At 44.4% G+C, this 23,343-nt stretch overlaps 1 protein-coding gene and 1 long non-coding RNA gene across 5 annotated transcripts; both read right to left on the minus strand.

Annotated features, from left to right (window-relative positions):
* Window positions 1–6: 6 nt before the first annotated feature.
* LOC121357735 lies at window positions 7–8,399 on the minus strand. The gene is made up of 3 exons (XR_005955770.1): window positions 2,442–8,399; window positions 2,241–2,283; window positions 7–1,532 (listed from the first exon to the last, which is right to left on the minus strand). It is a non-coding gene; the product is annotated as an uncharacterized LOC121357735 (long non-coding RNA).
* A 740-nt stretch (window positions 8,400–9,139) lies between these two features.
* Window positions 9,140–23,339, minus strand: CISD1 (CDGSH iron sulfur domain 1). Of its 4 annotated transcripts, none has more exons than XM_041475252.1 (4): window positions 23,093–23,339; window positions 16,013–16,218; window positions 11,864–11,981; window positions 9,140–9,970 (listed from the first exon to the last, which is right to left on the minus strand). In XM_041475252.1, the coding sequence occupies exons 1-3, from the start codon at window positions 23,322–23,324 to the stop codon at window positions 11,892–11,894; spliced, it is 528 nt and encodes a 175-aa protein (XP_041331186.1). In that variant the 5' UTR covers window positions 23,325–23,339; the 3' UTR covers window positions 9,140–9,970; window positions 11,864–11,891. The 4 variants fall into 4 exon arrangements, with proteins under 4 accessions (XP_041331186.1, XP_041331193.1, XP_041331199.1 ...); XM_041475259.1 differs by having other exon boundaries at window positions 9,140–9,973; XM_041475265.1 differs by lacking the exon at window positions 23,093–23,339 and adding an exon at window positions 22,046–22,091.
* Window positions 23,340–23,343: the final 4 nt, after the last annotated feature.

Here is a 23,343-nt window from a genome sequence, read left to right on the forward strand (position 1 = left end):
GGGCCTCAGCGGGCCCTGCGAACCAGGGCGCGGGCGACGAGGGCCCGCGACTCCATCACCCCGCACCGCGCCGTCCGCCCACCCCGCGCTGGGGCAGCGACCGCCACCGCCCCGCCCCGCCCCAGGCGTGGCTCCGCCTCCGCCGCCCGGCCCGGCCCGACTCGCGGCGGGACCGCCGCTGCGGTGACGATGACGGTGGCCCTGGTGGCGCCGCGTGGGGCGCGGCCCCGGGAGAAGGCCTAGGCGGGCAGCGCCGGTTCAGCGGACGCTGGAGAAGGGAGCAGGGCCCGCCGCAACCGCCGAAGCGGCCCGAGCCGCAGAGCGGCCAGGGACCCCAAGCGAGCCGCGGGCACCCCCAGCCCTTGCTCCCCCGCCAGAGCCGGCAGAAGCGTGCGGAGGCGGGCAGGGGGCGTTCCCGTCCTCTGGTTCCCGGTAACCTGAAATACCCCCGAATCCACTTCGTTTTCAAATAGATCCACCGTCACACCGAGGTTTGTTCAGTTTCTTCTCCAGCAGATCGGAGTGACTGCAAGGGAGATGCAGCCGGGGTGTGCAAACAGTATAACCCTTGACAGTTGACAAGGAGCCCTTAAAGCAGCCTAAACCAGAACCTTTCCACACTCTGCATGTGCTGGCTGTGCATTATAGATGACTGCACCTGGCCCAACACCAGATTAAACTGGGTAACAGATTAATCTCTAAATTGAATTTTACCTCCCCATGGACAGAGGAAGGTATGCATGGCCCTGCATTCACTCTCAGAACCCCAAAGCTTGGCTAGGAGGTTTCATTAACACTTCACTAGGGCTCATATCAGCTCCATTTAGCAGCCTGTAATTACTGCCTTTTCTTTTTGCTGTTTCTATCCCTTATAAAATGAGCAGATCTCTGTAAGTATTAAATCTGCATTTTGCTGTGATATCTGCCGGTAGCAAGTTCTGTTTTAGCATTAGTAGGACAGGAACAGGAAAAAAAGGCCAGAGACAGGAAAATTAATTTTAGTAGATATAGGTTGTTTTCCCAGGTTTTATAAAATGGCCCAATGCATATTCAAGAATTGGCATTGACATCAGAGAAACCTCGATATGATGAGCTTGGCTATTTACCACCTCTTCCCCATCCCACACCTGGGAGATGTGGAGATGTGGCAGGTGGTTGGGATGTGATGGCAGTTTAATGGATTTACTGGGGAAATTAGAGTATCAAAAGAGAAGGAAGGTCACGGGGAGAATTAAAACTTGAAGAGTGAGAGAAAAGAGCAAAACATAAACCTGTTGAAACTGAGTTTCTTAGTTCATTGTTCATGGAACAGTTTGTTTTACACACTTAATTGGATAAGGTGCTGCAGGCAGGGGTTACAACTCAGCAAGATCCTTCCTGAAGTAACAAGGCTGGGCAGAAAACATTTCTTCCTCCTGAATATCCCCTTCTTATCAGTCATTACTGTACAGCCCTAAAGATTAGGAGCCAAATGGGTGCAAAAGTAAGCTCCTATCTTCAGATACCCAGTGATGAATTTTCCCAGGGGGGTGCTGGCACAGGAGAGAAATACCACAGATTGGTCAACTCTTGCACAAGAATTAGTGAGGTGTACAGTGAAAAAGTGCACAAGTGTGTGTGTCTGGTAGAGAGAAGGCTCTCAGTCTTGACAGCAGTAGCTGCTGCAAGGTTTGGATGCCAACCTGAGCCTTGCAGAAAGATATTTCCCTCTGCAAAGATGTGAGGCTCTTCAGCTAATCTGGGTCTAAACACAGAGAGAAAAACACAGATAGCATTTCAAAGCTGTCTAAGTGCCCATCTAACACTGCAATCTGCCTGAACTCAAAATCTCAGTGGAAGAAAGAATGGGATTAAAAGGCAAAAAAACCTGAAATTTAAAGATTATTCAAGCACCTAGTCCTCAACGGAGCTGCTAGATACTCTCAGAGCTAATAGAAATGCGCCTGGAGGGCATTAAAAGAAATACAAAAGCGTGAGTAATTGGAATAAGCAAACACTGACTCTTTCCTTTTCCCTGACATTTGCTTTAGTCAGATTTATGCATACAGAAATCAAGTGATGTGAGACTATTCTCCACTCACTCATTCCACCCTCACACTTCAGCACATGGAGTTCACTAATCTTTCTGGGAACTTCTCCTAAAATGAAACAAGTGAAACAGAGAGAATAGCAGAAATGGCAAATAATTCCTTTCTCCACCGTGTGATCCTGTAAGAGATTGCACTGAAAACTGAACCTACCAGCAAGATTCCTGAAGAAACTTCTCATCTCCAGGCTGTGTGACTGCACTCCAAAAAGAAAGCAGAAGAGGCTGTGAACAGCTTCTAGAGGAGGGGCATTTGTTTGAGAATCTCCTCCAATTCCCCTGAGAAAATGCATTTGGCAAAATTATACTTAATTCTGGATTACTCTTTTCCCGTGTTGCTGAAGATCAATCTTACCTCATTCAGTCTGATGACAATGCCCTGAAAATACCAGGACTGTGTTTGTGCTGTGCTGAGGATGTGTCATGGGCAGATTGCACAGCTGCCCCGAACTGAGGGAGGATTACAAAAGAATCCCCTTCTGCTGCAATAAAGGCCTTTTTCAAACACAGAAGCGAGTTAATAACTAACCACAAGATGCACTGTAGTTTAGTACAGGAAATAAGCTCCTATTTAAGTGGAAGTGCAGGAGGACATTAGGTAAACAGAGGAGGGGGGCTGGCTCTTTGCCAAAATATCAGTCCTCTAAAAGTATGCTGACAGCAAACTCTGCTGGATTTCTCACTGTATCTTCACATGGTTCACAGCCACTCTTCCATACCTCACCAAAAATATTGCTCTTTTGCCAGAGCAGTGCTTTCTGCAAAGTCCGTGTGAGAGATGTGGATCCTGCTGCCCACAGAGCCACTTCCTGCATCAGGCTGCCGCATGTGCGTAGCTCTTGCCAGCCCAACAAGATTGCAACAGAGACAGCCAGGACCATACATGTGGGCCTGAGAGCAAATGTCCATCACCCAAAGCAGTTATTTGCTGGACAGGCAGAAGCATCTGCACTGGGGCTCCTGCAGGCAGGGAGGCCTGTCCCACTCACACAACTCAAGGCAGACACCTTCGCAGCAGCACGGAACTTGTAGCAGCACTGCAGCTCTTTTTTCTTGCCAGTTCAAAGCAGAAGTGTTGCTGTATCGTGACCTCTTAAAATCACTCAGGGCGTTTAATCCTTTAAATGCACAGAAGTTCTGTCCTGTTTTGTTATTGTTAAGTGAAGGAAAATCTAAACATACCCTTATCTGCTGCATCTGTAAAACCCAAGGGTGCTGTCCTGCTTTCTTTCCCAGCTATGGCCTTGTCATTTAGGCATCATGTCCCACAGTGATTAATATTTTACCTGGCAAATGGATGCAAACTCTGTGACACTACTCTCCTCCCTGGCAACTGATCCATTTGGGTTTTCTAGAATGAAAACAAAGGGATGCTGTCAAAAGCCAACCTACACTCTCTGTGATAATGTGGTACTTTTAAAAAATTACTGCAAGGTTAACTCATGGCAGTTGTGTATCTTCTGGATTACCTCTTCTGCAATCAGAACTGCAGCTGTGAATTTTGGGAGGTCTGTTCTGTATTAGAAAGAAATAAAGACTATAAAAGTGAGAAGCTAACCTAAGATTTTAACAGTTCTTCTTCAGAATCCTCGGATTTTATTTTCTCCTTGGTTATCAATTAAGAAACCAAGCCAAGTATTTGAAGGAAAAGTTCATTTTTGAACTGAGAGTAGATTAAGGGCTGGGAGGCAAATGAAAGGGCTTTGATGGTGGAGAGGAGGCAGCAGTGAGTGTTGCTGAGACTGGTTTTATTCAACATCTTCATTCACAACCTGCAGAAAAGACAGTGCACAGAATGTCCAGGTCTACAAGTATTCCTGACCTCCTCAGGACAAAATGCCATGCCAATGACAACATCCTGCAGGATCTCACAAAACTGAACAAAAGGCACACTTGGCATAGGTGTTTCAGTATAGATAAGCGTAGATACACACGTAGAGGAAAATAAACCAAACCAAAGCTCTGATGCTGATGATGGAAGTGGCCATCATGGTGCAGGAAAGAGGCCTGAAGTTGCTGTTAACAGCTGCATGCCCAGTGTGCATCTGCAGCCAAAAAAAGCCAACAAAACTTTTGGGAAGCAGCAGGAAGAGTGTTGAGGGAAAGACAAAAGGTATAATTTTGTTGCTCTGTGTAGCCTCAGCATGACATATACTGAGTCCAACTTCCATGCCTGGTCTCTCACAGAGAATAGGAACATACCATTAACTATCAGTGTGGAAGATGAAACCATGATTTGTGGAGAGCCTAAATAGCTGAAGCATGCTTTAGCTGCCTGAAGTCCTAGAAAACAGCAGTGACAGATGTATGTGCTTTGACATCCTTGAAAAAGAAGCTGAGCTTCTATCTGAAACAGAAACTTTAGATCAGTCTTTGGTACCATCTCCTGATCTCATGGATTACCTGCAGATACAGATCCTCCTTTTTGTCCTTCTAAACAGGGATTTTTTCCAAGTACACTGTTGTATCACTATCGGGGGTGGCTCAGGGTTTACAAATGCATGATGGCATTTGGATTTTATCAGTCACATCCTAATGCTTTAGGATAAGCTCAGAACTTGATTTAAGGTAATTAACATGCCAAGAGGTTTATTTTAAATGCCTGCTTGTCTTTCCCTAGAGGTGACTTAGATTGCCTCCACCTGCAGTAAAACTAAACACTTATTTATTGATTAAACCCACTGGCATTAAAAAAGTCTGTTATTACATGGTATTCTACTGCCAAAATTTATTTGCAAAACAATAGTCACAACCCTTAAAAAGTAATTTAACCTGCACAGCTATTAGAGCCAAGAATGAGATTGAAAGAACACTCTGTTTGAAAAGAGCATCAAATTTGATAATTACTGCAGTGGATGTCTGTGCTGGCCATTGTTTTGGTACCCAAATCTTGATCAAGAGCCCTGGCAGTGAACAGACAGTGCATCTTGAACATGTCTCACCCATGTATGGTGGTATTTTCCAGCTGTAGAAAAGTACTTGAGAAAAGTTATGCAGTGTGGCCTTACCATTAATTTTGCTGCCTGTTGCCAGCTAACTTGACTGAACAGAACAAACACTGCCGTTACTGAGCAGACCCTTGGAATACACTGATTTTTGAATGCTTTACACATTAAAGATGTCATCTCTGGGATGCTCAGGAAGCTTTTTTTGCACAGGCTGCTCCAGGAGAAGAGAAGGCAATTTTTTTTTTTTTTTTTTTTTCCTTTGGTCTAAGTCTGCCACACATACAAAAACAGCAAAAGAAAATCACAGTCTGCGTGACAAAAAAGGATGCAGAGCAGTGCAATGTCAAATAGGAAAGAGGGATGGTTGAGTTTTCAGCTGGGAAAAAAGATAACAGGAGACATGATCTATCTGTGCTTATGTGAAACCTGTGCAGCTTCTATATATTGAAGGAAACAGAAGCTGCTTGAGAAGCCAGGTAAATCTCTTCTTACTACTCCAGACTGCATATGGGAAAGGTGGACTGCATCCTGCTTAGCTAGCCCTGTAAACCTATTGTGATTTTACTGACTTCTGGGGGCATACCAGTAAATTCTCCTTCCATTTATCACAACTGCACATCTAATTAAACAGCTTACAAAGTGGGGTGTGGAGGAACAGCAGACTGCTAAAGGGACCTACTGCACGCAGGTGTGTGTTGCTTTCTGTCCAGTACTGTGGGATTTCACAGTTGAGGAAGAAAAATCCCAGTAAGAGATGTCTGCTCAAACACATAACCCTTCAACTCTGAGAAGCACGGGTTTGGCTAATAGAACCACCACTTTATACTTTTAATGCTTGGCTCTATTAGGGTATATAATTAAATGCAACATACCATTGTGTCATTTGATTGATCCCTTTTTGCTCCAACATAGTACTATTACATGATGGTAAATCTTCTCTAGCTTATGCTCTTCTTCCATCCACCACATCTTTTTTCTTCCTTTTCCTCCTCTTCACATATTTGTTTGTTTATTTTTATGTTATTTAGTTTTTATTCAGCTGCTCTCTGCATTAGCCTCAGCATTAGGCAGCTTGGAAATCATCCTGCCAAGAAATGCACTACACACCCCGGCAGCAATAGAAAACAAGCATCAGAGAACTTAGCAGCAGGCCCAGGTACCCATTCTAAATTAATCATGGCTCTAGGAAAATTATTACGACAATGCAAAACAAAGAAGCCACTCATCAATGCAGGAAAACCACAGCAAAAAAGCCTGGATACAGAGAGCAACTGGGGGAAGAGACATCTGACACTACTGGACTGAATATGTGTCACTGCAGATCTGCATGAAGTGTTCTGTCTGGGCTGAAACAGCGATGGTGAAACCAATAAACTCAGGTCCCTGGCAGTGCTGTTGGGCATCCTCTCTCTGCCCACAGGCGAGGGGGAGGCTGTGCTTGTCCACCTAATCCAGTCAGGGCTCAGCATGGGTTTTGTCAACCTTGAAGCTTCAGGAGTTGAAGCAAAAGCCAGACAGCATGAGACTTCCATGTCCAGAGTGGCTAAGGAGAAGCCAGCTGACAACGTTCCTCTGCAAAACCAATGTTTAGTTTCATGCCTACATTCTTATCCTTCCTGCTATTATAAAATGTTCTTCCGTTTCTTGGATGTGAGCAACTGTGATACAACAGTGACTCATGTTTCCATGTCTTTAGTCGCATTACACTGAAAGGAAAATCCACGTCTAAGTGCTGCACAATTGCAAAAGGTAAGTTTTACAGACCCCAACAGCACCATAACAAGGCCCAAACAGCAACAATATGGTAATTCTGGACTCAAAGTGCATGAGGCTCTGGGCATGGCTGCATAGTTGCTAACAGATTTATGCAGCACTTCCAGCTGCCTGGGCTCAGCCAGCCAGCACTGCTGCTGAAACCCCTTAAATCCATGGCTGTGGAGAAAGCCCCTAGACCAGTGCTCATGGAGGCCCCGTTGCATGGTGCCATTTGGCACAGACTGGTTTTCTGGTAGGGGGGAAGGGCCACAGAAGTGGTTTTGTGAGAAGATGCTAGAAGCATTCACCATGTCCAACAGAGCCAATTTCTGATGGCTCTGAAGATGAAAATGCTGCTGGCCCACTTAAGAGGTTGGTAATGCTTCTGTGATGACCTATTTAAGAAGAAAATCAAAACAGCACACGGACAGTTAATTTTCCAGGGGTGGTGAGGTGCCACCACCAGGGCTATCCCAGTGCAGCACACAATGATGTGCTGCAGCCACTGCCATCTCAGCACGGCCTGCAGCGAGCCTTGCCTGCCTGGCCACCCCCAGCCAGCCGTGCCAGGGCAGCAGGGCAGGGCTGGCGGTGGCCTCTCCTTCCCGGCTCTGCCTGATGAGAGGTGTTGAACAGCTCCAGCTCCAGCCCCAGCCCCACCACCACTGCCCGCTCAGCGCCGCGGGGCCAACAGTGGAAACACAGAGAGTGATTGTCTGGCACAGAACCTAGACAAGATCAACCTCTCAGTGCTGTGGGATCTTGGACAATCTTTGAATTGGAGGAACTTGTTAGCAATAGTACAGGCAAAAGTTTTTCTTCTAGTCAAAGAAGAGGAGGAAGTGAGGACACGTGAGGGAGAACAACATGGTGGCACCAAGGTCAGTGGAAAAAGGGAGAGGAGGTGCTCCAAGCACCAGAGCTGAGATTCCTCTGCAGGCCATGGTGAGGACTATGGTGAAGCAGCTGTCACCCTGCAGCCCATGAAGTCCATGGAGGATGCAGAGATCCACTCACAGCCTATGGGAGAAGTGCTCACACTCTTAACAGCTGGATGCCAGAGAAAGATGTGATCTAGTGGGAGACCTGAATGGAGAGAGAGAGGGCTCCTGCTTCCAGAGATAGAGAGCCCTTGTTTCCCAACTAGAGCAGCCTATTCTTAGAGGACTGCACCCCATGGACAAGTGACCCACATCACAGCAGTTTTGGGAAGACTGTTTGCCCATGGGATGCACTCATGTGGCAGCAGTTTTGGCAAGACTGCTGCTCTGAGATTAGAGACACATTACAGAAATTTACAGAGAACTGTCTCCCATGGGAGGGACCCCCCAGCACAGCAGAGGGAATACTCCTCTCCCTGAGCAAACAGAAGTTGATGTCCAGTGACAAACTGACCAAAACCCCCACACCCTGTCTCTCCCTGTACTGTCAATGGGAAGGAGGGAGGGGCTGGGGAAAAAAAGATGCTTTAAAAGGTGTATTTTACTTTTCATTATCCTCCTTTAACTCTGTTAACAATAAATTTACTTTATACTTTTAATTTTCAACCTGTTTTTCCCTTAGAGTATTTTCTCCCAGTCCTCATCTCAACTCATGAGCCCTTCATTAATTTTTTTCTCCCATGGACAAGTGATCCACATCACAGCAGTTCTGGGAAGACTGTTTGCCCACGGGATGCACTCATGTGGCAGCAGTTTTGGCAAGACTGCTGCTCTGAGATTAGAGACACATTACAGAAATTTACAGAGAACTGTCTCCCATGGGAGGGACCCCCCAGCACAGCAGAGGGAATACTCCTCTCCCTGAGCAAACAGAAGTTGATGTCCAGTGACAAACTGACCAAAACCCCCACACCCTGTCTCTCCCTGTACTGTCAATGGGAAGGAGGGAGGGGCTGGGGAAAAAAAGATGCTTTAAAAGGTGTATTTTACTTTTCATTATCCTCCTTTAACTCTGTTAACAATAAATTTACTTTATACTTTTAATTTTCAACCTGTTTTTCCCTTAGAGTATTTTCTCCCAGTCCTCATCTCAACTCATGAGCCCTTCATTAATTTTTTTCCCTCTCCTCTGCCTAGCTGAGAGCAAGAGAGGGTGAGTGAATGGCTTTGTGGATGCCTGGCGTTTGGCCAGCGTCAAACCACAACACATGGCCTCTGTTTCCATCCAGTGGAGCAGCGCAGCTGCAGTGCTGGCTGCTGGCTCCACCGCCTCCTCAGCCTGCAGGCTAAGTGCTCCAATGCAACCTGCAGGAAATACCTGTAACTGACAGCCTCTCCCCTTCAAGGATCCTGACTGAAGAAGCACTCAAATACCTGACATTCACACTATTTCAATGAGTCACACTCAATTACTGAAGAATCAGTACTTTAATTGCCTGACCTTCCCAACAAACACTTGTATGCTGAAAATAACCAGGAGCAGAAACAGTTTTATTCTGTGGCAGGGATTTTTCTCTGCTTTAATTTTTGAAGGATTTCTATGAGGAGTTTCAATCTGAGGTCAAAACTGCACATTTGAATCATGTGGTTAAATTTATGCTTAAAACTGGTAGAAATGTAACCAATGCACGTCATACTCTAGAGATTACTTAAAGAAAGCACTAGAGAACAAGACTTAGGAAAACACTGGAACAGTCAAGCACTCCACCCATTAGAATGTAGTGCCTATTATGGTACCTTAGTACCTATTATGGTACTAAGAGAAAAAAATGCAGTGTTCTCTGTGATGCTCATTGAGACTGCTTGGTTAAATTCGTTTCCTCAAATCCAAGACTCTTCTCATCATCACATTTGAACAGCTTGCATAAATAAGGTACAGTACAGGAACTGTATGTGCCTCTAATTAAGAGCTGAACATTCAGAAATGCAACACTTCTCAAAAACAAAAGTCATCAGGATGTAAATCAACAGAGACTCTGCTTCTCAGGAATAAAGACTTCCCACCGGGCCCACTTCCCTGACGCCCAAACTCCCGGAAATATTTTATTGGCAAACTCCACAAAATAGTTTTATGACTCGGGAGACTTATCTGAAACTTCAGGACTTCATTTCTCAGACCATTAACACTGAATTTCTATTCCTTCAGGAGCAGCCAGGCTTTGATGTTGACAGGAAAAGGAGTCTCAGAAGGAAAATCCACTCCATACACAGGTTCATGACTACAGCAGCACTGTACAGCTCTACTGAAAGAAAGAGCATAGCCATGAGAACACAGACTTTACAACCTTGAGATTAAGATGAGCTCAAATATGTATTTGACAAAAATACAGAAATATCCACTGTCATATTCTAATAATACAGGAGCTACTTTGCTTTGGATAAAATGTATTTGATAATTTAAGGTTAAAACAACTTTCCATATGCATTAGTACTCAGCAAAGTAAAAAATATCAAGTCTTTACACTCAGACAGAAAAGACAAACTGACTTATTTGACTGCAACTTCTTTCAGGCCAAGAGGTCTCTTGGTCAGTAGTGCCCTTACTCTGACTCCACCTTTCTCTGTCTGTGCCTCCTTCTTTACATTCTGGGCCTTCTGCCCAAATCCAGACCAGTTGGCCAAGACCTCAGCCTCTAAAAGTCTCACATAGAGACTATGCAAAACATCTTCAGTTTTAACAGTTGTACCAACCATCCTTAAAAAAATAAAACAAACAGAACCTCTCCTGCCCTGATCATCTGAAGAATCCTTAAGGGTCCAGGCTAAAACGTCAGCTTCCTAACAAGGCCTTTCGTGTAGCCCTGAGGTAGTTTCTGTCCGAGGACATTCAGAGCTCAATCTTATGCAGGCCACAGTTACACTAATGGACTGGGTTTAGAACAAAACTGCCCTCTGCTGCCCCACTCTTTGGGTTTTGCTTTGTACTTACACGCACGTTAATAAATCAAAGCTATTTAAGGAAACCAACATGACAGCCATTAATGCAACCATGCCAAACAAGAAGACAAGTGCCATAGATAAGGAGGGTAAGAGCTCTCTCTGTCTCATCCTTCCCTCCCTTCCTGTTTCTATCTGTTTTCAAAGCCTTTCTTCATCCATGCCAGGGTTTTTTGGTAAAATCAGCTGAACCACATTAGCAGCCCAGGGAGGCAGGAGTTAAGACACATAGAGCCTAAGGCCACATATTAAGAAAGGTATGCCTCCTCCCTTCTCAGTGGGAAAAGCTTTCCAGAACCAGCCAGTGCAATGGTGAAGCAGATGGTGATGACAGGTGGGGGTTTTAGTTTTTATTTTAGCTTCTGGAATTAATCAGCATAGCCACCCCACAGAAGCATCCTGTGGTCTGGGGAAGTTGGCTTCACTGAAAGAATGCAAGTGAAACTAAGGCTTTCTCCAACAGCAATAACAACCTTGCCACTCCCCCTGCCCACCACTCTTGAAGCACTTTGTCATTTCACTCATCTATTAAGAAATCCCTAGAGACTATTTCCCTAATCCTACTCTAAATACAGGTCTACAGCTTGGACAGTGTTTTCTTGATACCAAATGGAAGTAGGGTCAAGTTTCAAGGCTGTTGTAAAATCAAAGGTAAAGTTGCCCTCTAGCCCCATCTTACTTTCAGCCTTTTCTGCTGTCTGTTCATAGCTAGCAATTTTGAATTTGAATTTATTCTTTTATAGAAGCCATACAGCACTGTAGTGTAACAGAACAAATGTGACACCTGCAAAAAATGCAGCATAATCAGAGATTAAGATGGCACTGTGATTTCTTTCCTGCCACTGCCTTTTACATGGATATCTATCCAGCTCTGAACCTCTCGAGGATTTTATTATCTACCTTTCAATACACAGGTATTCAAAAATAATTTAACACCTATTTCTGATGAAGTACATTCTGTGCCTCATTTTAGTTTCACACTCAGTGAGAGGGTACACACACTTTACAGGACAAAAAATTTAAACCATGACTACTTAGTAAATTATGCATTGTAGTGATTGAAAGACAACAAGCATCAGAGAAAATATACATGCTGAAGCCTGATGTATCTACTACATTGTGAAATCTTCAGTGATATGACAAAGAATTTGTGGATTTTTCCCCCCAATTACAAGAGAACAGAGGATTTGTCAGACATTGATTCTGTAGCTTCTAGTGTCCACTCTATGCCTCCTTCCTCTTGATGATGAGAGGCCCAACGTTGTCGCCAGTTTCCTCGTTGTGCTTTGTGTGAGAGCCATCACACAATGGGAACTGAAAAAAGAAAGAATAAACACATCTAAAGTACACCCAGAGTCAGAACTGAGAACCTAGGCTGAAAGTTTATTAGGCATCTTCTCATTAAATCCACTGAAACCACACACCACAACTTTTATGCCAGCATCTCAGGCCTCCCTGAGTTTTGGCTGAACGCTAGCTTTATCCTTATTAGTGTAGAGCAGACAAGAGGCTTGTTCTAAAACAGCAGCCACCAAACTCCACTCTTTGGTGTTCCTGCCTCAGGTGAGCAGGAGAAAACTACAGCCTGAGCAGACCTTCAGCTGTAACCTACCTGGAGTATCTTACTCTCAACCTTGCCCCACACTTCCTCAGTGCTGCCCTTAAGAGCCACATAAGTTGAAAGTAATTTGAAGAAATATTTGTTCAATTTAAAAACCCCAAACAAACCCCACCCTAGAACAGCTGGTCAGAGGAAGAATTACAGGGACTCCTTTACCCAGCTCTAACTGGCCAGGTCCCAGAGAAGTGATAACTACTGCTCCTGGGAAGCTCTTATCACATGGAAGAGCTGAAATACATTCTGTGAGGCAGTAAGAGTGAGGCTGGATCCCATCACTTCTCAAGGATGCATTTTCAGGGCTATGCCACCTCTGCACAGGAAACTCTGGAGACGAGCACAGAAATCACACACCAGTATTCTGCACTCAGTTACCATTTTGTTTGCTTAGAAGTAAAGGGACTGAAAGTTGGGCATTACTCAGCTTTTGCCTCTGCAACAGTACTATTCTCCTGCAGTAGAGTCACAGTCAGTACTCAACATTCCACTGATCTCAATGTTCCTGCTTCAGTCACAACCTTTGAAAAACATTAATACCCTACCACCCATGCTTCATTAGAATAAAAGATTTCAAAGTACTGCAAAAAACCAACACAATGAAACAATATACAGAGCTTTAAAAATAACACCACCTCGTCTGTAGGATAGTATTGGGAGGGAAGGAGAGAGATGAGGTGTAGAGGTTTCTTCTGGCTTATCACAGTAAAGAAATGTCAAAACCTAAGCTAAAAATGGCATGCAATATTTCTGAATAAAGAAATATTGAATACTCATATAAGCTGATTCATGGAGAAACCTTCTCAACCCATCAGTCATTTGTGACTCAATGAATAAGTAGTGACAGACACTTGGACAAAATCTCAGCAAACAGGAATGTATGTTCCTGGAACACTGGCCAGCTTTCAACAGATGTTCCTAGGCCAGTTGTTTTCCCATGCAACACCACAATCCACTGGTCTTCACAGATGCAATGACACAACTTCCAGCAGACATTAACATCTCACAAGCTCCAAGGATGCAACCCAAAGTCCAGCTACAGCATCATCACTTCAAGTTTCCAAGCAACAAAAATGGTGGGATTCCTAGGTTCAGATCGCATGCAGACACCTTTAACACCTACCAACAGTGACTGCTCTACATTCATCCTACCGGTCAGCTGGTCTCAGAACACGGGCTCCCAGGGGCTGGTACACTGGACTTGAGCTCCCCAGGGACAAACACCAAAGCAAACACCACTTTCCCAGAGCGCCCACTTGGTCACCTCGAAGACCAGATACTGCATAGAAGGATATTGGGCCTGACACAATGTGTTCAGCCCTGATTAAAAACAAAGCAGGCTAGCAGCAATAGTGGTCAAAGCTCAAACCCCAGGGGAACTGTACAGTGATCTGGACAGCTCAGTTGATTTCCCTTGACACTGAACATGTTTGGATTCTCTATCACTATTTCTGCTGACAGTCTGCAGCAGTATTCCTCAGCCCACAACATGGGGACTAACACTTCTCTGGAAGACACAGAGGCTGCATGTCATTGTAAAAAGACAGCAAATTACATTTCCCACGCCCCCAACTCACACCTAAAAATGAAGACAAGTGAAAAAACAAGTGTTCTAACTTTAATTACAGTTTAAAAGACAAAACTCTTGCCTCTACATTGGTAAGTTTGAGTACTGGGTTTTTTCACTAAAATGGACAACTGCAGAGCAAGAGTTACTCTAAAATACTCTGGTGTAGTCCAACTGCTTTGTTATTCCATATAGAGGAGCACCATGTGGGATCAGCTGTAAGTGCATGCACAACCATCAGTGCAACAGAAACATTCTGTGGCTCCTAATGCTACTGCTTCTACCAACAGCCTCATGGCTCGGGTGAGCCTGAATCTCAGGAGAAGTGCACAGAGTGACACAAAAGGACATTTCTTCTAACCTTTAGATACACCTATTTAATAAAAACACGGCAGGTACTTCATGCATTCGAAGTAAATGTAATTTCCTGCATTGAAAGCACACACATTCCACATTCTGACACCATATAATTAAAAATTTAAACACTTTGAGGACTGTAAAAGCCAGATAAGGCTAGCTGACAACTTCCAACTATGACAAGCATGTAAGAATGATGTACTTTATTACTGTTTCACAATAACAAATATGCACACAAACTCTATTAAAGGTTATGCAACCCCTGCTGCAAGGTCAGCCCATGAAGGCAGGAGGAAGGCAATAAAACTGGAAACTACAGTCTTGGAGGTGGAACATGTTGACTAAAATACTCATCATTAAACAGCAGTAAAAGGAAACAAATACCTTTCAAAATTTCCACTGACCTCCTAAATGCCTTTACAAGACCTTTCAGACCAGAATCCTAAGAATGCATTCATTATAGCCTCATCTACTTTGTTTCTAACTCTGTAGGGCAATGTGTTCCTAAATGGACAATATCCATTAAACATATGCCAAAACATACTTCTTAAGGTTTTTATTTCACACCAAAAAAGGCTAATATCAAACAATAGCAAACAATTGGCAGGAGCTGCAATGCAGCCTGTAACTATCTTCCATTTCTGTTCAGAATACTGAATAGGAAGCAGAAAGAACAAACACTAGGGTTCAAGTAGGGTTTTTTCATTTCAGACAGAATAAAGAAGACAAGGCCACCTCCACAAGACTATTTCAGCATCAAATCACAATGCTGTTTAATCCTTAGCAGTGTTACACTGTAAAACCCAATTCAGGTACAAATGTGTAAGCTCCTGAGTTACCTGCAAGGTAATCAAGTCAGATCTGACAACAGCAAGAACCCAAAGTTACAGCATCTGGAAATGGCTGAGTTTGGCCTGATGAGACCAATGTCTAAGACTTGAGAAGTTGAGTATTCACCTCCTTGGAGGAGAGTGAGCTAAATTTCAAGGCACGTGTCTGGCTCTGAAGGTCTGTATTATCTCAGACTCCACACACTGGCATCTCCTAAAAAAGCTTCTAAATGTGCACCAGTGGTAAAGGGAAAGGATTAACCATGCCATCTGCTTTCTCTCATTACAGATCCCAGAACTACCTTTATAGATAAAGAATATACATCTCAGCTACATCAGGTGTCACACACCTCTTAGATCAGATTTAAAGCTGAGGTACTGTTATTGAGAGGCTAGGTTATCACTAGTTTAAGGCAACTGAAGCAACCCAACTTCAATGCAAGCAAGCTGGACCAATAGTTAGGCCAGACTTTTAATTGCTCAAAAATAGAAGCTTGAAGTATGCCACTGTGATTACACTGGCATACACCATGTACTACTAGCAAGTACTTTCTGATTAAGCTTCCAACTTTCTCCAAAAAGAGATGTTTAAGATCCTCACAGACTGTGTTTCCTGAGCTCCTACTGCCAACAGGCCAATAGTTTTGGATAAGCCTCAGTACCAGCACAGGTAGTACACAAAATGGCATCTGTCATGCATGATCATGCTCCAGACAGTTGCTCCCTGATTCTCAATTTATCTTCTTCAGATCTACAGGAACATTTTGTCCACTATTAGCACTGATGTGCAGGCTTTACTCTGAGCATCAGAACAAGTGTGCATAATTCTACAGATTAGAATATCGCTACATCTCTGTGCAGAACCGTTCAGGTGAAAAGAGGTTATAAAGCAGTTTAAAAATAGTTTTGCTGAAAGAGTTAATAATTTATGAACAATGAACATAAATGACACTGGACCCATTCATTCTTCTCTTACCTTCTTAGACCTCCAACAACGACAGTACACAGCCTTGTCTCCCAGATCTTCCATATCAAAGGCATGGACTACCTTGGGGTTGTCCTTCTGGATATGAGGATTCACCACTGCCTTGGAGCATGTGCCTTTACAAAAAAGTTTTCTGTAAGCTAGATATCCAACAACAGCTGCTCCAGCAGCTACGGAGACTGCAGCAATCCATTCACCTAGAATAAAAGAAGAAAAAACAAGAGACTGTCAGGTTTTGACCACAACATTCTATTAAAACTACTCAGCAGTAAATGTTTTCATACTTGCAGCAACACCTCTTTACTTTCCAACAGATCTTTTTATTCTGTAGCAGTAACTCTCTACTTTAAAAGAGTATTTTCCTTTGACAGTCACCTAGTTAAAATGCTCTTTTCTATTGATCAGAGTTCTGCTTCACCCAAGTCCTTTCTACACAAGAGTGAGAATTAACCTGGCAGAGTTTCCATGGTTTGTTGTTTACTCTTCTACTTAGCAAACCCTGATATTAACATCAGTAGTATGTAGTTTCAAAGCTCAGCATGTTAAACCAGGTATAAGCAGATCCTGGAGCAGCAAAAAAAATGTGTTTGTTTCAGTTGCAAGAAAGTCACTAAAGAAGAACAGTCAGTGCCAACAACCCAAAACTAGGTTTCAACCCCAAAAAGGCAAGGGCACTGAGTAGCTTTTAATAAAATGCATCTTGTAACTAAAAAAACTAAAGCCACTTGTTTGGCAATGGGGAAATTATTAAATATACTACCGCCAGTAACAAAAGCCATCTTAGACTAAATCCCTACTGTAGTATAGAAGAAAGAACAAGGATCCAAAAAGATTATATTTAAGAATCATAGCACATGTTTATTTTAACTAGATTAAGTCCTGAATCTCTGCAAGACAACTTTCATTTAAAAAATCCTCTTACCACAACTCCTCATCCTCACATTTCCTCCCTGTACCGATAAAATTTCTCCAGTCTGTCTTAGCATAATGTCCATTCCTGCAAGAGGTTTTCCTACTTTTTTGTGGCTCTACTGTTTTCTCTCTGCTTCATGAAAATATGCTGGACTTTGGCTCAAAGGTTCAGGTTGCAGCACCAGGTCCGGTTGTTTCCTCTCAGAGTAACAAGTGGCTGCTCTTTCTTTGCTTTTTATCCACCACTCCTACATACGCATGTGCTGCAAGTTCTGTTTACAGACAAATAAACAGGAATTTAAGTTTTACCACATTTACAGAACTTAATAAAATTAGAACAGTCTCCGGTCTCCTGTCCTTCTATGTTTTAACTGGATTTGTAAGATGCCAAGCTAGATGGCATCTGTGGAACAAGAGACATCACTATGTCCAAGTCTAGGAAGAAACAAAAACCTTTATTAGTCCTTGCTACTTTCCATGACCAACTGACTTGCTGTATTTCCACTGAGAGCTTGGACTAAAAGTATCAAGGTTTTCTGTCCCTGTCCCACACACCTTCCAAAAATCTCTATCAAGCCCTTTCCTCAGCTGAAACACTGATAGGCATCAAACTGATCCACAGGTGTCTGGCTGCAGCAATACGTGGAATTAGACAGCCGTCTGTACAATGTCTGCAGCCCTGTCAGACCTGGGAAGGCAGGCACTCTTTTAGCGTCTTACTAAAGGAGTAAAAGATGCAGAAATCCTTCAGAGTTCATTTTCTTAGTAAATGACACAGGAGAGACCAACATACACTGAGACCTCCCCTGCTAATGAATGACAAACCCTTCCTGTAACAGTAAGGTGATATTAAGATACAGAAAATCATCTTTAACATTGAAGAATTTAGGGCAGGCATGTTTCCCTGCTCCCCAATTCCTTAAACCAACAAAAGCCCCAGAGACCATGTTGTGAATGCTGTGTTTTATATCCATTCAGTGAGTTCTCACCCTTTATTCCCCAGAATAATGCATTAACTTTGATAAAGAAGTGAGGAAATTAAAATTTAAAAAAGGATTCTATGAGAATCTGCTTTAATTTAGCAAAACAGCCCAAACTAATCAAAAGAACAACTACAGTAGTAATGCATTAACTTTGATAAAGTGAGGAAATTAAAATTAAAAAAAGGATTCTATGAGAATCTGCTTTAATTTAGCAAAACAGCCCAAACTAATCAAAAGAACAACTACAGTTTAAATCCAAGACAAGCAGCTCTCCCAAGAAAAACCACTGCAGCACCTCTGTCCTGGGGTGTGGCAGGGAGGAGGAGGTCAGCAAGCTCAGGGACCTGCTGGGTCTGACAACTTCGAAGTGTCCCCTGCTGAAATGCCCAGTGCAACTACAACAGCAAAAGCAAATCCGAGGGTCTGCTCACTGTGTGGCTTTCGGGGGAGCAGCAATTGCCAGGACTGCCCAAGCTGCTACCAATGCACTGCCTGTGGGCCAAACCTGCACCTACACCTTCAATAAGTGATAAGGGCACAGGGGGACCATATCCATTCCCTTGTGAAACCTAAGGGGAAAGAGTGACTTTAATGAAGATCCCAGCTGGCTCCTCTAACTGAAGCACCCTCTAGGTACTGCACCTTAAGGAAGATGATCTTTACTTGTACCTACCTAAAAGTCCAAGAAAACTTAGCAAGTAAGAGGAGGAAAACAAATGGGTAATATTTTTGTGACTCACTACAGGCGAGAGAAGTCTGTACTAAAATTCAGCAGCACATTCAGAAGAGCTGTTCTGCACATCTGCAGCCAGCCCAGATCCCTCTGGCATCCCTGGGGCCATCCCCCATAACTGTGCACATCAGCTCCAGCTCAGCAAGCAGAGACCACAAACTAAATTGTCATCTCATCTTGCAGTGATCCTCTACCTCTTCTCCCAAGGACCAGAGTCATCCTTCACACACACAGGCAAGCTGTATACATATCAACAGCTTCAGGTATTGTTTCTTATAATAGAGGAATGTCTTTTCTACTGTTTTACCTTTTTTCAGGTAGTGGCTTCCTGAAGTGGAAGTGGAGCCACTTCACTTTTCCCCTTTTGGGATGGAAAATTATATCAACCAATAATGCATTAAATCAAAACATTTAAAGCAGTCTTATTCTTTAAATTCCAGAATTGCCTTAATAAATATAATGAAAATTTAGAAGAAATACTCTAACTTAGTCAATAGACTCTCTAGTAAATCATCCTACAGGGTTTCAGAGGCAGTAAGTTTTGTGTTGTTTCACACACAGATCTAGAGAAGCTGGAACACCCATTTAATCTTTCTAACTAAGTTAACCATAAAATGCATGTGGGAGAAGAACACTTTTATTTTTAAATACCCTGAACTGTTTCAAAAGACCTCTGGTGCCAATTCAACAGTTTGCTGCCAAACTCCTAAGGTCATGCATGAGGCATCTGTAACAGAGTGACACTGATGTGGCTGGTCAAGGAGTTTTTATTTCTTCTTAAAATAAAAAGCAGTAGGAACAACTTTTGAGTTATTATTAAAACCTCCAAATTCTGGTATAATACCAAACCACAGTGTTACAAGACAAGACCTAACAGGCCTAACATGGCAGAAAATATTGGTTTTGTGTTTTAAGCACTAAACAATGGAAAAAAGTTTGGCTAAAAATCCAGAAAAATTAACACACAAAGGAGAGAAGAGACAGCAAGAGAGATGGAAAGAAGGAAACAAATTTAAAGCATGAGGCCCCAGGAGAGCAACCAGTGCACAGAAGTAAACAAAAAAAAATCAAAGACGAGAATGGCAATAAGACACTGACAGGGATTTATTCTCTTCTGTACTCTTTGGACATACCCTAATGAAAGAGATTTAGATCAAAGTTTCTCCTCTCCTCTTTCTCTAAACATCTAGAACATTGCTCTGGATGTTCCAAGATCTCCACTATGGAGGGAGTTTTTGGATCTGCTAGAGAGCTCTGAGACACTTTATCCTCAAGAAAACACACATTTACCAACTGCACTGAGAAGTCGACTAAGAAAGTGAAGGTCTTGCCTCCACCAAGATCCTTGAGAGCCCAGATCAATTCACATTCTAGCAACTACCAACAAAATGGGGGAGAGCTACACCCTGACAAAGTTAGTCCAAGACCACCCTAAGAGGCAAGTCGACTTACCTCTGCTGCTTAGAAAATATTTATGCTATTCAAAAGTCACAGAGTAAATAATACCTGACATGAAAACCTGTATTTTGTCTCCAGAAGTGCTTGTAACTTTCAAGCACTTCTGTCCTCATTTTGTTGCCAATGAAGAGACTACTATTGTGCAAGAGCTGTTCATGACAGTCCAGTAGTGCCACTGCCCACAATGAAAGCCAATGATGGAGAAACACATGATACTCACTTACTGAAGAGTCATCCAAGATAAATGGATACACAAAAAGCCTAACAGTAAAAGTCAAGCAGCAAAGCCAACAAAATAATTTCTACAACTCCAAAACATCCACAAAAAATGAGATTATGACTGGCAGGTTTAATTTAACTGCAAACGTATGGTAAAGAGGCCACCTGAGGGAAAAGACTGCTGGATTTCACCAATAAGCAGTGAAAGGCATGTCACCATGACCACACCTGAGGTTGGTGTGGGGTCACACCTGCAAACAACCACACCTCTCAGACCAAAAGCACTAGCTGTGCTACTTGCTGCCTTCCAAAGGGCAAATGTGCACAGAAGCAATTAACTCCCTCAACTGCTACCACAAATGAAATCTCACAAAAATTCACTAAGTTTCTGGTGTGTGGTTTTCAGCAGAGAATAAATGATTTTCAATACTCATCAGCCTGCGACACATGCCAGCTGGAGGAAGAACTGTAACCTGCCAGTCACAAGGCACTGATTAAGTTTAATCTCTTCAGAAATCACAAAAACCTAATGCTGTCGCCTCCTAAACAGAGCACCCTCCGGACTAATGCTATCAGCTGCTCCTATGCTTTTGTCAGATAATGAGGATATTTTAAGTTTGTTTAGGAGCATATTCTTCTCCCATCTCCACAAAATTTTCTACTTAATTCCCAGTGTCTAGGAACTGTTCTAATTCTTGCAAGATTATAAATGACAGCAAGCTGCCATTGAGAAGCTATTACCATGCAAGCTATTACCAAGTGATCCTCAGTGATTTGATTATTTTAATAAGCATAGCCTTCCACCACTATAGCCCATTTCAGACTAATGTCTTTGCCACCATCCTCTGTAACAGCAGCTTCCACCCTCCCCCACCCCTCAAAAAAAAAAAAAAAAAACCCAAAAAAAAAACCCAAAAAAAAAACCCAAAAAAAAAACCCAAAAAAAAAACCCAAAAAAAAAACCCAAAAAAAAAACCACAAAAAAAACCCAAAACCATCTGCCCGCTAAATCAAGGACATAAATCATGAGCAGCTTTGCAAGTGGAAACCAGGCATGCACGTAAAGCTCATTCTTTAGAGAAAATCAGTGATTCAGCTTTCTATTCTATCCTCCACACGGCCCAACTCTTTCATCCTGTCTGGTTGTGCAGCAGAATTCAAACCACACAACGCGATCTCCGGCACGGTTCAAGGCAGTCATTACACAGCGCAAATGTCACCGTTACCTCTACTGTACAGCAGCGGGCATTGAGAGCCACACAAAACCTCTGACATTTACAGATTTTCCCGAAATTTTCACTCAAACAGATGGAACGGCAAAAATAAAACAGCGGTGTCTGAAACGGGCCGTCCCCACTACAGATAAAACCCCGCAAGGGCCCGGCGCGGAGCTCGGCGGCTCCGGGCCCTCACACGGCACTGGGGTGGGGCTGGGGGAAGGGGGGCCCCTCAGGCCGAGCCACCACGGCGCGTTCCCCCCTCGCTGACCGCAGGAGGGGTTTCACTGATGAGCGGATCGCATCGGCCGCTTCCAGACCCAGCGCATCCCGCGGGGACGGCGGCGGGCAGCCCGCCATCTTGTCCCGGGGGTCCGGCGGGGCACGAGGCGCAGCCGCCCCCCGAGCGGCGCCCGCCGTGCTGCCCGCCCGCGGCCCCGGGCCCCCAGCCCTGCTCCGCCCCTGCGATCAGCTCACACCTCCAGCTCCCGGCCAGCCATACCCCTCACGGCGCAGTTCTGCCCCGGCCCCATCGCTCCGGCTGCCGCTCCGCACCGCGCACGCGCCACTGCCCAAGATGGCGGCGGGGCCGCCCCTTAAAGGCCTCCCGGCAAGAGCAGGGGCCAGAGGAGAGGTGGAGCTTACGGGACGTGCGGGACGGCGCCGCGCACAGCGGGAGGGAGGGGCGGACGGGGCTGTCACCGGCCTGACACCCGGCACTGGGCCCTCAGGGAGGCCTCCGCAGCTGTGAAATGGGTGTTGGGCACCGCTGTGCGCCCTGTGCAGAGCCGCCGCTCTCTTCTGCTCGTGGTGCTGTCCGTGCCCGACAGCTCTGCAAAACGCTGAGGGCAGATCGCTGTATGAGCTCTCTTCTGTGTAGTTGTGGAAAGGTGAAGCTGAAAAGTGATATCCACCGAGTGACAGCCCCCTCGAACCTCATAAACTTGGGTATAGATGTGAGAATTTCTATACCTCAAAAAAGTATTATCGAAGTTCTATACCTGATAAAGGACTCGCTACTCTGGGACCTCGTTTATGGTTGGACCTTATAGCAAATATGTGTGCTTATGTCTTTACAAAATACTTCCATGGGTGAGGGTATGGGTGTTCATGTCTTTGAAATGCGTTTTAATGTCTCTACCAACTTCAAGCCACAGGTTTGTTACAGTACCCAGACAGTCTGACTCCAGAACAGACACATGGAGAACACACAAGCCTGGGTATCTGAACTTCGGGGGAAAATGATATATTTAAGGGGGAATGTGTGCTAGGCAGTTCAGGAAGGCTGTACCTCCCTGGTACCTCAGCCGACGGGGAAAGGAACAGGGCAACGTGCAGCCGGGAGTTCAGGGCAAAAGGGGCTGTGGCCTCCAAACCTGGAGGGAGAAAACCCTGCGGGTGTGTGCCTCAGTGGACTCTGCGTGATTTTTGCGCACTGACTCGATCTTAGAGGTCTCTTTCAACTTTAATGATTCTATGACCTGTTCAACAGACTTTTCAACCCACACGTCTACTGCTTCTCTCACACACCATGAGGAACATGACACACCTTTTCCTTGTACGCAGTTCTGAAGCTTCACACGGTCACTTTCCTCTTCCTCACCTCTCCAAGTGCCGCCCGTGACTTTCACCCCCGTGTTCACCAGACACTGACACTCGCTGTTTCCCACTCGGGCCCGCAGACCCTGAGGGCCGCGCCGAGACTTCCGCACCCGCGCAGCGCCGCCCCGCCCGCGGACTACGCTTCCCGGCGAGCCCCGCGCGCGGCGGCGGCTCCGCATGCGCAGGAGGACACAAAGG

Source organism: Pyrgilauda ruficollis, unplaced genomic scaffold (assembly GCF_017590135.1).
Source record: "Pyrgilauda ruficollis isolate IOZ18807 unplaced genomic scaffold, ASM1759013v1 scaffold11, whole genome shotgun sequence".
In the NCBI taxonomy this organism is placed as follows: Eukaryota; Metazoa; Chordata; class Aves; order Passeriformes; family Passeridae; genus Pyrgilauda; species Pyrgilauda ruficollis.